At 46.9% G+C, this 18,324-nt stretch overlaps 1 protein-coding gene and 1 long non-coding RNA gene across 4 annotated transcripts in view; both read left to right on the top strand.

The window, feature by feature from the left end:
* The window catches only part of LOC308458825, a 470,973-nt gene that overhangs the window by 440,947 nt on the left and 11,702 nt on the right, over positions 1-18,324 (top strand). The window lies entirely within an intron of this gene.
* The window catches only part of CTIF (cap binding complex dependent translation initiation factor), a 201,305-nt gene that overhangs the window by 171,279 nt on the left and 11,702 nt on the right, over positions 1-18,324 (top strand). For all 3 annotated transcript variants that reach the window (XM_080973494.1, XM_080973495.1, XM_080973496.1), the window contains one exon: positions 12,393-12,548. In XM_080973494.1, the coding sequence (XP_080829620.1) occupies positions 12,393-12,548 (156 nt within the window). The remainder of the gene's footprint in view (positions 1-12,392; positions 12,549-18,324) is intronic.

Consider the following 18,324-nt stretch of genomic DNA (forward strand, 5'->3'; position numbering starts at 1 on the left):
CTTCAGCAATGCAGTGTTTCGGTGTACGTGTGTGAGCCAAATGCACTTTCTCCATCTGAATGAGTATGTGTACACCTCCATTGCAGGGGGTTGGTCTGGATGACCCCCATGGTCCCTTCCAACTCTACATTTCTCTGATTCACATTGCAGTACATAGGAAGCCACTGTGTACCGAGTCAGACTATTGGTCCATCTAGCTCACCAGTTTCTACACTGATTGGCTTGTGCCTTTTTGGGGTTCTAGGCAGGGATCACAGAATCTTAGAACTGTTGGAAGGGACCTCGAAGGCCATCTTTAGAGTCCAATCCCCTGCCAGCCTGACCTGGAGCTCCTGGGGATTGAACTGGGACCTTCTGCATGCCAAGCAGGTGTCCTGCCACTCAGCCGTGGCTCTTTGAGGGAGCTCAGAACTCGCCAGGTGAGAAACGAAGTTATCTTATCCTGCAGCTTGCCTAAGCTGTCTGCTGAGTTCATGGCCAAGGTGAGATTTCAGGCCGGATGCTGCCTTCAGAAATAATAATAATTTTAGTTATTGGACTTTCTGACTTTTTGAGGACATCTGAAGGCAGCCCTGTTTAGGGAAGTTTTTAATGTCTGATGTTTTATTATATTTTTAATATTTTGTTGGAAGCCGCCCAGAGTGGCTGGGGGAACCCAGCCGGATGGGCAATGTATAAATAATAAATTATTATTATTATTATTATTATTATTATTATTATTATTATTCCCCTGTGGCGACCGCAACCTAGATTCATTCTGTTTGTGACACCCAGGGTCGGATTTAGGTTTGATGAGGCCCTCAGCTACTGCAGGTAATGGGGCCCTTTATATGTCCAGCTGTCCTTTGTCAACAACAAATTGTCACTGGTTTTTGCGTTGAATATATGCTATATGCTGATTTATGGACCCAATAGGTATCTAAAGCCATTTGCACATGACAAAAATATGTATTTTATCAAAGTAATTGTGGAACTGAAATACAATTAAGAAGAAGTATTTTAATAGTGAAATAATTATTAAGCTCTGACTTAAAATGATTGGGGGCCCATTACTTACATCATAGGACCCTACACAGCACAAAACACTGTTCTGTATGTAGGTTTTAGTTTATTTGTTTTTTATCTAATGTTTTGGAAACATACATCCAGTTGTTTTTCCTTTAATGTTTTGTGGGGGCCCCAAGAGAGTGGGGCCCTAAGCTATAGCTTGCTTAGCTTATACAGTGGTACCTCAGGTTACATACGCTTCAGGTTACATACGCTTCAGGTTACATACTCCGCTAACCCAGAAATAGTGCTTCAGGTTAAGAACTTTGCTTCAGGATGAGAACAGAAATCGTGCTCTGGCGGCACAGCAGCAGCAGGAGGCCCTATTAGCTAAAGTGGTGCTTCAGGTTAAGAATCGTTTCAGGTTAAGTACAGACCTCCAGAACGAATTAAGTACTTAACCCGAGGTACCACTGTATGTAAATTTGGCACTGGCTGACATCGCTGGCATTTTGCGCTTACGGTCAATCGTAAAAGTATCGGAAGGGGAAGAAGACCCCCGATAAGTGCACATGAATGGCACCTTCCCTTTGCATCCCCACCCCTTGCTCCCTCCCTCCCCCTCCTCTCTACCCTTTTAGATTCTCTCGCATCTCTCTTTCCAAACTTGGCGGCTCCCCATAGACTCCTCGGCACCTCGGCCTTATAAAATGGACGCCCTGCGAGTGTGAAGCTTAAAGGAAGAATGCGGTCTGTTGGCAAACTCCAGCTCATGGTGTCCACGGCCTACTTGCTTGCATGTGACAGGGGACACGGCCGCTTCTGGTTACATCCTCTCCTGCTTTTTCGGATTGCAAAACTTTCCGGCCTTCGGTGCAAGCATCAGTGTGTGAACAGACAAGACAAGAGCTTCATAATGCTGTTGCATGTGTGCATCTTCCGTACCTGTCAAATGCGCTGGTGCAATATATATTTTACAGCCACCACAGGTAGTTCAGCAGTGTTAGAAACACAGACATGAAAGCTAGGAGCTAAATCTTAAACCTAGGTTTATGGGCACGACAACGGAATGTCTAGGCTCGCTTTTTTAATCACAAGTATACAAAGCACTGAAAATGAATGAACTGCAGCTAAAATGTTATGTTCATTTTTCACATGGTCTAGTCCTTCCCCTGCCCACCCCCCTAATATTCTTAAGAGGGGTCTCTTCTCCAGTCTTCAGAGAGTGGCTGGAAGTGGGGAGGCCGAAAAAGCTCCTCCTTTCCTTCCACTCTGCAGTTTTAATCTGAAATCTTAGGCACAGTCCTGCGCCCAGAGCTCAGAAGCTGCTTGCGCTAATGAAATTCCCTATCACAAAATGCGGCTAGAACAATGGGAGTTTCAAGCACTGCAATTCAGAGATGCAGTTGAATTGCAGCAACGTACAAATTCCGTTGGGAACAATGGACCCTTTCCTACCAAAGGGCTGCATCCGAGTTTCGTTCTCCCAGCTCCCCATTTCATACTCAAAACAACCCTGTGAGGTAGGTTAGTCCAGGAGGGAGTGAACAGCCCATGTTCTCCTGGGGAGCTTCATGAGTGAGTGGCGATTTGAACCTAGGCTGCGTAAACACCATACTTTTAAAGCACATTAACATGCACATCCCATTCTGGGAACTGTAGTTTAAGAGTGCTAGGAATTGTAGTTCTATGAGGAGTTGGCTACAAGTGTTTTAAAGGCAGCAGCCCTATATTTCGCTCTAACCACTGCACCACACTACCTGGTGCTTCTCTGGGCTCCACACTTGGAACTGGAAATGGGGTCCTTTCCACGCTGCCAGCATTCCCACCCGAAGCTGCCAGCTGATTCTGCACAGCTAGCTGCCCTGCCAGTAACTGGAGCCAGGGGCTTTAAAACAGCATTAGATGAATTCACAGAGGATGTGACCTGCAGTAGCATTTTGTCACCGCAGCTAAACAGAGTCTGCCATTTAACACAGCACCTCAGATTTCATGACATGCTTAGTTATTACCACTCTGGCCATGTAGTCATTCCCACCTCTAGTAACAAAGGGTAAAGGTGGTTTTTATTTTATTTTTTTGTTAAGGTGTCAACACTGACAGCTTGTTTTCTTTTTTATTCTTTATTTATTTGGTTTTTCAAATCAAAGTTTCACAATCACATATCCAGAATACACAATAAAAACAAAACTCCAAAGAATTTCCTGGACTTCCCTCCTTCCCTTTGTGGGTTCCTATTATATATTAATAATTATAATAATAATTTATTATTTATACCCCGCCCATCTGGCTGGGCTTCCCCTATTGTTAACCATTCCCTCCTGTGTCTTTTATAATAATCCAAAACTTTTACCTCTCCATTATATCCAAAATTCACCATTAAACTACAAGTGTTACAATGATTTTAACTTTTTGCAATGGTTTTTAAGATGAATTATAAATTTTCCCCATGGGTAAAGGTGGTTTAAACCACCCAGCCTTTTGGGCTTGCCGATCATAAGGTCGGCAGTTCGAATCCCCACAACAGGGTGAGCTCCTGTTGCTCTGTCGCAGCTCCTGCCAACCTAGCAGGTAGATAAAGAGGTACCGCTGTGGTGGGAAGGTAAACAGCATTTCTGTGCTCTCTGGCTTCCATCACATAATAATAATAATAATAATAATAATATTTATACCCCGCCCTCCCCAGCCAAGACTGGGCTCAGGGTGGCTAATCCCCGATATAAAAACAAGTTGATTGAAATACAACTTAAAAACAAGATTAAAATACAACATTAAAACATTAAAATACAGCCTCATTTCAATGGAAACTCAAATCAAAAACTTTTGGGGGGATGAAAGCGTCAAGTCTTCACCAAAGCTAACTTTCCAGACTGGTCCTACATGGGCCAGAAAAAAGCCAGGGAAGTCCCCAAATAGAAGTTCTAGAAAGCTGTCTGTGGACAATCGCCAGCTCTCTCGCCCTGAAAAGCAAGATGAGCATCGCACCCCATAGTCGAATTCAACTAGGCTTAACCGTCCAGGGGTCCTTTAACTTTACCATAGCTCAGTGGAAGAGCAGGGAGTTGGATTAAGCACCCTTGTGGATTCCTTCCAACTCTATGATTCTTTGTTCTTTGCATGCAGAAGGTCCTATTTTCCAATCTGTTGGTAGGGTTGGAAATGACCCCTGTCTGAAACTCTGGAGAGGCACGGCTAGCCAGTGTAGACCAAGGGTGGGCTTGTCATAATGTTCCTGGGCTGCAGCTCCCACCATTTGTGACCACTGGCCATGCTGGCTGGAGCTTCCAGGAGGCCACAAGCAGCTCACTTCCGGTGCAGAAAGCACTGAGCTACTAACATGGATCAAGGGTCTGGGTTGTTATAGGACAGTTTCCTCGGCTGAGCTGAGGGCAAACGGGACGAAGAGATGCGAAATACGAAGTGGGTGCAAGCAGCGTGTGGTGGACGCACTCAACAGGAGCGTCCTTGTGCGCATTCCTCATCGGGTTACGTCTCTTCTGTGAAAGACCAGCGGCTGCCGAGAAGGCTGCGAGGGGAAATGCCGACACTCGCAGAGCCCCACTCCCTCACTTTCCCTCGCTCTCCGTTTTTGCTGACCCGAATGCACCCACCAGACTCCTTGGCACCTCTGCTTTGAAATGAAGACGTAGCGAGCATGTTTGTGCGTGAGAGAGGAAGGAGCTTGGAAAGAGGGTATAGGAGATGTTCAGCAGCCAGCTTGCTCCTTTGCAGATGGGCGTGTAAGTTTTCTCCGGGGCCCTTTGGAGAGAGAGAGATTATATGGGCTCTCCAATTAAGACGGAACGGAAAACCCAGTGGTAATCTTCTTCCTCCATTATTGGTGACAGCAATGCTCCTGAACTGCTGGGAACTGCAGGAGGGGAGGGCTGTTGTGTTCAGGAACTCTCATAGGTATCTGTCTGGCCACTATGAGAACAGCATGCTGGACTCGATGAATCACTGACCGGATCCAGCTGTTCCCATGTGCTTATATTTACAGTATTTTGGCAATAGTTGGGGCTTTCCCCCCTTCCCATTCCTCCTTTGTTGCTGAGTGTCTGAACGTCTTGGGAGCAAAGTAGCTTGAGAGCCAGCGTGGTGTAGTGGTTAAGAGCGGTAGACTCGTAATCTGGTGAACCGGGTTTGCTTCCCCGCTCCTCCACATGCAGCTGCTGGGTGATCTTGGGCTAGTCACAAAGCCCCAACTTCTCTGAAGTCTCTCAGCTTCACTCACCTCACAGAGTGTTTGTTGTGAGGGAGGAAGGGAAAGGAGATTGTTAGCCGCTTTGAGACTCCTTCGGGTAGTGATAAAGCAGGATATCAAATCCAAACTCCTCCTCTTCTAGCATGGCCCGCGCTTCGTCCAAGGTGGATTCCCCAACTCCCAGGACCTGCCTCAGGCATTTTAGTGCCTGCTGTGGAAAACGGTGTCCCTACACACACAAGTGAATCTTACGCTCTGGACACTTCATCTGCATGAGACCCGTGCAAATCCCTAGGGGGGGGGGGCACATGAGGGCACTTTTATACTATACAAAAGAGCATTCAAGCGCATGGTTCCCACACCTCCAGTCAGCTGTGATGCAATCCAGAAACGGTTTTGTCCACCGTTGGCATGGAATCGTCCCCCTGCTGCATCGCCGCCTTCCGCTTCTGCTGGAATGCCTTCCCACAACACAACACGACAAATTACAAACCAGCATTGTGGAAGGGCACCTCGTCTCAAAATGGGGCTGAGTTCAAGTTTCGGGTTTGTGTGTGCACAGGTGGAGATGGATGGATGGATAGATCAATCCCGATCAATAAATAAATAAAGACAGAAGGCAGACACACCTATATACACTCATACCTCAGTTTTCAAACAGCTCAGTTCTCAAATGTTTTGGTTCCCTAACGTCGCAAACCCAGAAGTGAGTGTTCCACTTTGCGAACTATTTTTGGAAGACAAACGTCCGATGGGGCTTCCGATTGGCTGCAGGAGCTTCCTGAAGCATATCAGATGCCATGCTTTGGTTTTCAAATGTTTTGGAAGTCGAACGGACTTCCGGAATGGATTCCATTCGACTTCTGAGGTATGACCATATAGCGTTTGCTTCCCTGATTTCTTTGTCTGACAAATTGCTGTGAAGTCGCAGTTTCTTGCAAACCTGTTCGGACGGTGTCGTGAGCACATTACGACGTACATGTGAGACAGGCTGCTAAACTGTCGGGTCCCCATCCAGGAGCCCCCACAGCCCTCTTGTAGGCCTGCCCCAAGCCCACTTCCTCCTGCCCCCCTTTCGAAGCATCCGAGCCCTGGCTCTGTTAACATCTGGCAGCAGGCTGGCTTTTCACACCGCAACGCAAACTGGGCCTCCCGGGAGTTCCAGCTGCCTCCCTTGGGCTTCTAAGGAAGGGTGGGGAAAATATGGGGGTGGCAGGGGAACTTAACAGCAGGGAGATTTTGCACCATGAAGCAGAGGTTGCCTGGCTGAGCTATTTGTGACGTGGCCGGTAGAGCCTTGGAGAATCTGCTGCATAAAGCAACTGCAGTAATAAGAACCATGAACGGATTTCTGCGCGCATGAATTCATGACATGCACAAATTTCTCTTGAATGGCATCTATATCTGCCTGTCTATATATACAATCCGGTTTCCAGCATTCTGTCACACTCTCCGCACGACTAAGAGACCATGCATGGGGCTGTGCAGGAAGAGAGGCCGGCTAAATTCCACAAGGCTAGGTTTTCAATGGATGGGGTCAGTGAGAGCCCCCATTTCTCCCAACGACATCCTTTCCTTCCTCCTGTTTAAGTGAATGGGTGCTTACCCCTGTGATGGCCTGGGACTCGGACTCGGAACCAGAGCAGTCTCGGTCTGTACCGGATCCTCTGCCTCAGGCGGCATCTGAACCAAGTCTGGGGCCTGATCCTGAAGAGCCCCAGTCTGCACAGGTTCCCCTGCAGCAAGCACCAGCTGGGCCGAGTCAAGGGCCTGAGCCTGCCCTGGCTCCAGATCCGGGGATGACCTCGTTGCCGTCAGCTGGGCCATCACTTACAGCTGCTCCACTACTGGTTGGGTCAGGGGAGGCTGAGGCGGCCCCTGGGTCTAGTAACCCACCGACGTCTCCCGAGCTGCAGAGACTAAGGTCTGAGAGAAGGAGAGACCTGAGTACTCGCAGGAGGAGTGCTCGCCTTCGGGCGAAACAGGGAGGTGAGTCGCCGGGGGATCAGGACCGGCCGTTATCCCGACAAAGATAAAAGGCTGTCGGACCCCGCCTCAGGTTGCAGGAGCAACATTGCTGTTTGCTAGAACCTGCCTGAGACCCTGTGCCTGCCTGGTTTCCTGCCTTGGTCCTGTCGGACTGACTCCTCACGGAATCCTTGCATTCAGGACCGGACCTGGACTACGTTGCTCGGATTAACCCCTGGGTCCAGCACAACCCCAATGGGGAGAAAAGTAAACTAGCCTTGCGTTTAAGCTCTAGCCCGGCAGCACGGAATTCCATTGAGGCAAGTGAAGAGGTTGGCAGAGTGCTTTGCCCCTCTCCTGCCGGCTTCCAGCAAGCTAGCAGACAGTTATGCAGGCCAGTAAATTTGGTGGCTTATTTACAAGGCTGGAGTAACCACTATACTCCGCCATAACAATCAGTATTTTGTGGGTGCCCAGAAAACCTCTGGCTGCCCGTTTTTTGGAAACAGGATGTGGGACCTTTGCTCAGACCCTGCAGGGGTCTTCTGATGTCAATGGTAATAGTACTGACCTACCTTTTAAGGTTGTTGTATGGGTTATTGAGACAACGTATGTAAAGTACTTTATACACTCTCAAAGTGCTATATAAACGTGAGGCATTGCTACTGCTAATGAAACCAGGCTCCTACCTACTGCCTCTTTCTATGCATTTATTTTAACCAAAACAACATCACAGGATTTTGAGAAGTGCGTAGTTTGATTAATCATGACATTCTGATCCACATAAAAGTGCCGGAAGTGAGAGCTGGGTTGGATTGCTTTAAAATGTGAACTCCTCGTTGCTAATATATGCACATACAGGCATCTAAACATCCAGTTTCTCAAAGTCCTTTCTGGACCCTTCTTATAGTCATCGAGGTAAATGGGAGTTTTATAACTGTATTATTAGGAACATTTTCTTTGAAGGGATTTATTGGCATCGAGGAGAGCTTAAAATAACGGAAAGCCAGCAAGGATCACCGGTGTGTTATAGTTCACATATTCTTAGTTATCTGGCCAGCTTCACAGCAGCTTTTAAAGCACCCAGCATGAACTACTTACAGCTAATGGCAGCCCATTGCCAGTGATAAATATGGAGAGGTGCATTTTCTATTTGAAGCCTTTGAGCTGGCAACAAACCCCATTGCTCTGGCCGTAGTCAAAACATAAAATCTCCCGGAATTTGTTAGTTAAGATGAAAAGCGTGCCTGCCTTGCACTTTTTAAAGGTTTGGTTTCTCTCTCCCTCTCTCTCTCTATATATATATTTCTATAGGGACTTGCCTTCTGAAGCAGAGTTTAAAGAAATACCAAATCAAGGACACAATCCTGCCTATGTTCAGCATTTCTGAGCCCTGCTGCTTTCAGCTGAAAAGTCAAAACACATGGATAGAGCGCAGCCCTAAAATATGTTTGTTCGTTGTCCGAGTTTGTTGTGTTTCCACATTTTAGAGCAAACCCATATTGCCCAAGTGCCTGTTGTGTGCCCTAGCAAATGAATTGTTTTATGCAGCTCTATAGTATATCTTCGCCCCACTGTTTCCCATGGCATTAGAGGAATCCCTTCAAAATGTCGGGGCTGCCTCCCCATGCCCAAAGTGTTCACAATCAGAAGTGCGGTGCTACCAAGACTTGCTAGGAATCGGTTCCCAATTAACTCAATAGACTTTTGCTTTCTCTCTCACTCCAACTTGTTGGTTCAGAACAGGGATGGGGAGCCCCCAACCTACAGAGATTTTCTTAAGCTTAATTACTATGTATGGAGCGGATCTTCATACAGTGGTGCCTCGCAGGACGAAATTAATTCGTTCCGCGAGTTTTGTCGTCTTGCGATTTTTTTCGTCTTGCGAAGCACGGTGTCGGGAAAGTTTTGGAAAAGCTTCAAAAATCACCAAAGTCTTTAAAAACCTCAAAAAAGGCTACCACACCGCGTTCTATGAGTTGCTCCTCGAAGTCAAGTCGCAACTGTATTAACGGTGTTAAGAAAAAGGAAACAAACTTGCAAGACGTTTCCGTCTTGCGAAGCAAGCCCATAGGGAAAATCGTCTTGCGAAGCAGCTCAAAAAACAAAAAACCCTTTCGTCTAGCGAGTTTTTTGTCTTGCGAGGCATTTGTCTTGCGAGGTACCACTGTAGAGGGATGCGTTTCTGTGGTGCATGTTGTATGTGTGTAAGGTACACATGTTTGCGGAATCGTGTCCACTTTTATTTTCTTTCCCACTCGCCGTCAACATGCAGCCACAGATTGGTAGCACTTCGGCTGAAATAAGGGCCCCAGCCAACCACCTTAGGAGTGTAACAATCCCTTCGGCGATGATGATGATGATGATGATGAAGATATACAGTGGTACCTTGAGTTACAAACACCTCAGGTTACAAACACTTCAGGTTACAAACTCCACTAACCTGGAAGAGTTACCTCAAGTTGAGAACTTTGCCCCAGGATGAGAACGGAAATTGTGTGCCGGCAGTGCAGTGGCAACAAGAGGCCCCATTAGCGAAAGCACGCCTCTAGTTAAGAACAGTTTCAGGTTAAGAACGGACCTCTGGAACAAATTAAGTTCATAACTAGAGGTACCACTGTAGTTATTTATTCATAACCCACCTTTTTCCCTGACAGGGACTCAAGGCAGCTTACAGATAAAAATACACACACGTTTGATGTTTCTGGATAGATCGATTGATAGATCGATCCAAGCCTTGCTGTTACCTGCCCAAGGTGGGTATGTCTTGGCTGAAACAGCCTCACAGGCCAGGGGCTTGACAGACCAGATGTGTCCTCTTAGCTGGTGGCTCCCCAACCCTGGTTTCATACGTACATAGCCAGGCTCTGACTCATCCAAAGAGATCCTTCCCATTTTAGGTTGCAGTCATGGGGAGTTACTCACGGAGGCATCGCATTCAACGGCAACACCCAAAGACTGAGATTCTAAAGGTTCACCATCCGTATTACTTTAATTTTTTTTTAATAAATAAATATCAGTGTGGCGATCACACAGGGTCCCCGGACGTTTGACGGTCTATTGACCCCCCTGTGCCACCACTGTGATTGCTTTCTTCGCTGCCACCAACCCGTTTCTCACGGGTACACACAGAGTCCAAACAGTTGTTAACATTAACAAATAATCAAGTTTATTTTATAGGCATGAACAAGCTTATGGTTTCAGTTAATTTTTCTTGGCAGTTTCTTAATCTTAGTTCCTTTCATGTCCTATACGTTCCTAACAACTTGAAACTGATTATCCCAACTAACTATCTGACTCTACCTACCAATTCCTCTCACTCCCTCACGACACAACTCGACCAACCCACAGACTTATCCTCCCTCTTCCTTCTCCAACTCCCCACTCTCAACTGACTTTCACACAACAGGACTCTCACTCTAACTCCTATCAGTTTCTCTCTGGCCAATCACATCACACTCATTTTAACCCTTTCCTTATAACCCACCTAGGAGGCAAATGCCACAATCAGCTTTAAGAGCAAGGAGCCAAGTGGCTTACAATGGCGCCTTCCAGATGTTGACTACAAGTCCCATCATCCTTAGCCATTGGCCCTTCTGCCCAGGGCTGATGGGAGCTGGAGTCCGGCAACATGGGAGGGCACCATGTAACAAATAGTAAGACATCTTGACACCATAAAATGGCCCAGCGAGCAGTTCATAAAGACACACACAATTATTTCCATAAAGTGTGGAATAATTTCAAGTCCTCGGTGCCCTTTTTCAGAACCTCCCAGATTTTCTAATATCTTTTAATATATGTTAAACATCATGGGATGTTCTACGTGGCCTCCTAGACTGGTGGCAACGGATTAGTATTAGCTTTTGCAGGGACACTCTGCTGCTAATGATCATCTTTGAGTGACTGACGTGTTGTTTACGCTGTGCTGATTTTATTGCTGGGCGAGTTTTATTGGTGTGGAATTGTAATATTACTTTAATTTCATTTGCATCAACTTGTCGCCTAGAGAAGTATTTTCATGAGGTGACTAATAAATAAATAATATATGATCAGAGTGCGGTCAACTTTTTAGCAATATATATATATATATATATATATATATATATATATACATATATGCAATCGTGTATTTCCATGGGGGAGAAAATGAAGGTATCGGGAGCAACTCTGATGGAACAGACTTTCATCCCCTGGGATTTGCCTGGGGTTCAGGGTAGTTTTCCTTCTTCTGTTTTTCTGCCTTAAAGCGTTGTTTTTTCCACTGGCGGTTCTTGAGGCAGGGCAGGATCAAAACCCGCACAAATCAATGCATAGCTCTTCTGCCCCCCTCTTTTTATTTTTGCTTTAGCACAGCTGTTTCGTTTTGTTGCCTGAATCATAATCCAGAATCCATGTGGTTATCCTAAGCAGCTCAGATCATGCATTGGAAATCGCAGGACACTTTGCAGCTTTCAAAACTATTGATGTGGTCCATGGTTGCAGGAAGCAAGAGAGTAAATAAGCAGTTGACCCCAGAAGCTGGGGGTTTCAGTGGCAACCGTTGGATTTCTAAGGAAGAGGACTAGGGACAAGTCAGGAGGCTTCCAGAGAGATGGAGTTGTTGTATCCACTGTTGGGCCTACTCACCTGTACATACAAGACACACCTGTCCTGTTTATAGTCTTCGGTTTCTGGGTTTCTTTGCAGAGATGATCTTGCTTCATTAAACAAGTACCTTACTGTGCTATTCCTTACTGCTTCTCCCCTTTGCTCCCCCAGAAAACTTGGCGTAAATAACATGCCGTTTGATGTGGCACCAAGATGCACAGACCATAGTTCAACTCCGGCATAGGCAAACTCATCCTTTCAGATGTTTTGGGACTACAGCTCCCATCATCCCTAGCTAACAGGACCAGTGGTCAGGGATGATGGGGATTGTAGTCCCAAAACATCTAGAGGGCCAAGTTTGCCTATGCCTGGCTCAACTCATTTTGCTTTTTGTTCCCACACATTGATGTGTTCCGCTAATTTTCCAAGGAGTTGTTGTTTTTCATTTTGTGTTTTTATGTTGTAACAGCCCTGAGACCTGCAGGTATAGGGTGGTATACAAATTTAATTTATTAATTGTGAATTGAATAATAATAAGAAGAAGAAGAAGAATTAATAATGCAACCTGCTCCTGGGACCTTGTAATGGAAGAGATTTGCCTCTCCACATTCACATTTTCCTCCCCTTCTTCTTCTTCTTTTTGCAGAAAGACTTCACCGTGCGGGAAGAGCTACAGCAGAGCGACGTGGAGCGCTGGCTGGGCTTCATCACCTTCCTCTGCGAGGTCTTTGGCACCATGAGGAGCAGCACTGCAGAGCCCTTCCGCGTCCTCGTCTGCCCCATCTATACCTGCCTCAGGGAGGTAAGGCGTCTCCAGGGTCGGCCAGTGACAAGCCACACAACATGTTTGACAATGGGGCCACAGTTTTGCAGCTTCCAGGCCGCCACCCGCTCACCTTTTCCTTATTAACGCTTGATAACCCTGCGCAGCCCTTTCTCCGCCAGTTTCCCTTGTTTTATTTTTAGAACAAAGGGTTTGTTCCAACAGGAAGGAAGGAAGGAAGGAAGGAAGGAAGGAAGGAAGGGGAGAGAGAGAGAGAGGGAGGGAAGGAAGGAAGGAAGGAAGGAAGGAAGGAAGGAAGGAAGGAAGGAAGGAAGGAAAGAAAGAAAGAAAACACCCAGCCCCGACTTCTCCCTTCTCAAGAGTCTTGGAATGATTAACATGGAGGGATACACATGAAAAGCATTATGAGCAAATGGATTTAGTATTCCAACGTAATATTTCAGGAGCCCCAAGGGGAATAAGGATGCTAGGCGGAGAGGCTGTTTCATTTAAGAGTTGCACCGAACCGTAATTCTGCTGTTGTTTCAGCATTGCTGCAACTTGGGAGCCCATAGGAAGGAGAGCAGGAGACGAAGGAACAGCGGCAGGGAAGGGGGAAGAGTTATCTAATTGGTCCAAACCAAAGCCAGCCAGCTCTTTACCCTGCAGGCTTACTGTGCAAAAGCCGTTTCGGCTCAGTCGAAAGGAGCCTGAGATAGGGCTGAGGGCAGGATTCCACTCAATAGTTACTTGGATAGAACAACTTCCACTTGCAAAACAAAGGACTTCCTCCTTTTCTCCTCCCCCCCCTCGTCGCCTTGGAGAAGAAGGGCCATAGCTCAATGGTAGAACATCTGCCTTCCTTGGCATCTCTAGGTAGGATTGGGAGAGATTCCTGCCTGAAATCCAGCATGGTTCCCAAATTTGCTCCAGAGGATTGTTGGAAGCCATAGGACAGATTTACGGGGCAGGCTGGAAGACGGGAAGAAGATTCTGTCACTCAAGGAGAAATCCTTCTGCCGACAGAACTTTCACCTTAGTGCTGTGTTAAATTCCACTCTTACCATTCTTCACACACACATTTAGGAACGTTAAGATGGGACTGGATCAGGCCAGAGAGCCATCTAGCCTAACACCCTGCTTCTTGCAGATCCCAATGGGAAGCTGGACCTAAGTGCAGTGGCTCTCTTAATAAAATAATAATAATAAAATTTTATTTATATCCCGCTCTGCCCAGCCGAAGCCGGGCTCAGAGCGGCTAACAACAGTAAAATAATACAGCATTCATTAATGCTAATTCAAAATCAGTTCATTATAAAATCAGTTCAAATCAAATTAATGGCAACCATTGCGCTAGAGTTCTGTGAGGATTACCAAAGGAGGGGGTCAGGCTGTGCCTTGGCCAAAGGCCTGGTGGAACAGCTCTGTCTTGCAGGCCCTGCGGAAAGATGTCAAGTCCCACATGGCCCTAGTCTCTTGTGACACAGCGTTCCACCAGATTGGGGCCACAGCCAAAAAAGCCCTGGCTCTGGTTGAGGCCAGCCTAACCTCTCTGTGGCCCGGGACCTCCAAGATGTTTTTGTTTGAAGACCGTAAGGTCCTCTGTGGTGATGTTCCCCAGCAGCTCATTTGAAGAGATCCCCTGCCTCTGAACTTGGAAGGTTTCACTTAGCCAAGTGAAACAGTTAGCCACTGAGAAATCTTTCTGCACTATGAAGTTCTCGAATCCGCTTTTGAAGTCCTCAAAGCTGACCCTCATCACATCCTGTGGCAAAGGGTTCCATAATTTAACTTAGGATGACTCCCAGGTTGCAGTATTATGACGTTATACTGGACAGAGTAAACAGTCTGGAATTGGCAAGGCGGCTGAGGAGCGGTGAAGCGGGGCTGGATGTGGGGCTCAGGGAATCCCTATGCTGGGATGAGGACAGGCATTTTGCTAGTTAACCCTCAAGCCATCGCTGCCACCAGTTCACTGCAGAGTCGTCTTAAAGTTTGCAGGAGGCAGCAAAAAAAAAAAGAGCACTTTTTGGAATATTTGCACTAACCCTCTCAGCTCTCATGAGTTTTATATTATTAAAGGCAGACAGTTTAACTGCGATCTAGCCGCAGGAAGTGTTTCCCTGAGTCATTTCATTCTCATCTGTGTTGTTTAACTTTTTTTTTCCATTCATGTTTGCTTCCATTCTTAGAAAGCTTTGGGAGTGTGCTTAATCCCAGCCATTGAGCACCGCAACAATGCGGTGTTTCAAATAAAGGAAAAGTAGCCTTAGCAGGACTTATCGCAAACAGCACAGCTACCCAAGAGACTTCGGTTTGTTTGGTTGTTGTTGTTGTTGTTTTGAAATCGCAGCCGAAACAGCAATACTGTAAAAGCTCGCTGCGGTTTAGAGGACTGCAAGAATGAGGTGTGGGGCATAGGAGAAATTAATTACCTGCTTTCCCAAAAGCCCCCTGAAACTGCTGCATGTGCCTGTGTGTATCTTAGGAAGCTGCCTAAGACCAATCAACCCGTTTGCCCATTTAACTCAGTATTGTTTGAGTGACTGACAGTGGCTTTCAGGCAAGCGTCGTTGCCAGTCCTAGCTGAAGATGCAATGGACTCAACCTAGGATTTTCTGCATGCAAAGCAGAGGTTGCATCCCTGAGCTATGCCCCTTCCCCTCTGAAAATAAGATTTCCCAATCCATGTATAGGCCACACACCCATGGCCTAGTTGTTACCACCATTACTCCCTAAGGAGCTGAGCCGGTCATTCTTAACTTCCTATAAATGATGGGGCCAACCAAGTCTCCCTTGGGAAGAAGTTTCCACCCATTTAGGTGCCACCACTGAAAAGGCCCTCTGTCACTTGAGGCATCCACCACGTGTGAGATGGCTTGGGGGGAGGGGGTCCTGCTCTTCTGGCACAGTAGCCCAGAGGCTGAGAATTTTATTTGTTTATTTCATTTCACAAGATTTATACACCACTTGATTAAAACAAAAACAAAAAAACCCCACCCTCAAAACAGTTTCAAAAACTCAAAAATGGTTCCTGCTCTGTTTGGCATTGTAGCATTAAACTAGAAACGCCCCCTACATTCAGATTCCCTCCCCTGCACTCCCATTTCATACTAGAAAACTGAACATCATCATTCTTAAAATGCTACATTTTTGAAAGCACTTCATGTATATTATCTCAGGAATCCTTGCAACAGCCCTTTTTAGGAACACAGTATTATTATCCCCATAGTGCAGGTGGAAAAGCTGAGGATAAGAGAGAGAATGGCTTGACTAAAGCCGCCTAGTGAGCTCATGGTCGAGGTAGGATTTGAACTGGAGACTTCATGGCGTGTGGTGCAGACTGCTGCCCATCTTGTCTTCAGCACTGCATATTGTGTGGCCAGGAATGCAGAGCAAAATCCCACACTGCCCAAATATATCCTTTTCTGATTCTGGAGCTGGGGGGTAAGGCAAAAGTGTCTGGAATTAGGCACTCCTTGCCACTGAAATCCCCTGAGCCTCAAGCGACAAAGCTGGATCAAGGAGCAACCCCAAGTTGTGTACCTGCTCTTTCAAGGGGAGCGCAATCACATCTGGAAAATCTTCTCAAAATCATGGACCCAAGAACCTGCAGCCCATATCACCTGTCTTTCCTGAATGCAGTTTTTGGGGGGGTTCTTGGCCCACGTCCAGCCGCTATCCTGCCTCACCTGCCTCAGGTGGAACAGAGAAACAGTGCATATTGGTTCCTCCTTGTTCCAGATCCCCTGAGGACACATCTCAGCAGCTTCACCTAGATATTGAAAATCATGTGCTCTCCCTGTCTCTTTCCTGACAAAGGCCCTCAAGCAAAGCACCCAAGGCTGTCACAGGGCCAAAAGTGAGCCTGGAAACAGACTGAAATGGGTCCAGATCATCGGCTTCTGTTTGTGTTGAAGCACCATCGCCTTCTTGAGCACTTGCCCCCAAAGCAGACATTTGCAACTAGCCGATAGTTGTCTGAAATTCTGGAGTCTGGAAGGACATCTTAAATAGGAGGTACATCACTTCCTCCTTAAGGTGTGGAAGAAGAAGAAGAAGAAGAAGAAGAAGAAGAAGAAGAAGAGAAGTTTGGACTTGATATCCCGCCTTTCACTCCCCTTAAGGAGCCTCAAAGCGGCTGACATTCTCCTTTCCCTTCCTCCCCCACAACAAACACTCTGTGAGGTGAGCGGGGCTGAGAGACTTCAGAGAAGTGTGACTGGCCCAAGGTCACCCAGCAGCTGCAAGTGGAGGAGCGGGGAAGCGAACCCGGTTCACCAGATTACGAGTCCACCACTCTTAACCACTACACCACACTGGCTCTCCAGCACCTTTATGCAGTACTCCTCTCTGTAGTTTGCTTAGCGGCAGGATTTGACCCTCTTCTAGACATGGCAGCTTGGCCCTTCTGCAGTGCCAGAAGGCGTTGCAGATCAGCTGTAAGCGTTGCAGATCAGCTACTGTTTCAGCTCCACCGGTGAACCCACAGCGAGCTGCTCCTGGAAGAGGAATGCCGTGCCAACTGGCAGAGGAAATGCCCTCCCTATTCCCATTTCCAGGTCTAGTTAAAATGTGGGAGGGAAGCAATAAGAATTGACGAGTGAGGCCGTCTCCTTGGAAGAGGCTTTGTCACTCACATGGTGTTGCTTTCATCACTTCCCTTTCCTTGTCCTTGCTCTGGGGTGACCTGCCAGAGTCCTCTCCTGAGAAATGTAAACATGGATGGCATAGCAATGCCCATAGGCGATGCATGGAAACAGACTGGGCCCCCTATCACTTGATGGGCGAGGAGCTTTCAGAATGCCTTCTCTTGCACCTGGGTTGTGTGTGTGTGTGTGTGTGTGTGTCTTTCTCGTGCTTTGTGTTTCCCAGCGTTCTTCAGATGAAGTCACACATCCTCTTCTCACAAAGTTAGTGCAGCTTCAGACAGCCAGGAAATGTAGTCTGTCTGCCGGTTGGGTGGTTCTCCCACATGGAATGCCAAGGAATCTTCTGCAGTGTGTTATTCTAGCTCCAAAAGCAAAGGCCGCTCCTCGTCTGACGAAGGAGATTAACTCGACTCCCGCCATTTCCTTCCTTCAAAGGCAGAAGAGGCAAGAGGTGAGGGATGGCTGTCTCCAGCCTGCCCTGCCTGGGGTCCCCCCAGAGACATTTGGGTGGCCCTGGTGGATGAAGAAGACTGCCATGGAGAAGGGAAGGTCTGGAGCAACCTTTCCCAACCTGGTGTCCTCAGCATGTTTTGCAGTACAATACCCACCATCCCTGACTGTCATGGCATGTCCAGAGTGTGGAATTAGCTCTTTATTGTCAAAAGTGCACTTTATTAAGTTAGGGGAAGGCGTGTCCATCCATCCTATGTCTCCCGGCTAATCCTTGGCATGCACTCTTAAAGTACTGCTCCTTAAAGTTGTTGCGTTTGACACATGTATTCGCTAAGACATACATGGAACACAAAAAGCTTTTATCTGGACATTACATTTAAAAAAACTGATTCATTTCTACATACATGGAACACAAAAGCTTCTATTTGGACATTACGTATATAAGAACTGATCTACAGTCATACCTCGGGTTACAGCCACTTCAGGTTGCGTTTTTTTGGGTTGCGGACCGCCGAAACACAGAAATACTGGAACGGGTTACTTCCGGGTTTCGGCGGTCGCACATGCGCAGACGCGCTAAATTGCTCTATGTGCAGAAGCGCCGAATCACATTCGCAAGCCGAGTGTCCCCTGTATTTGTATTTCCTGTTCTAAATGTTGGTCCTTAATTGCTTCTGCTCAATTAGATAATGTGAAGAGAGTTATGTTTA

Source organism: Podarcis pityusensis (genome assembly GCF_964106645.2).
Source record: "Podarcis pityusensis genome assembly, chromosome: 11".
Taxonomy (NCBI): domain Eukaryota; kingdom Metazoa; phylum Chordata; class Lepidosauria; order Squamata; family Lacertidae; genus Podarcis; species Podarcis pityusensis.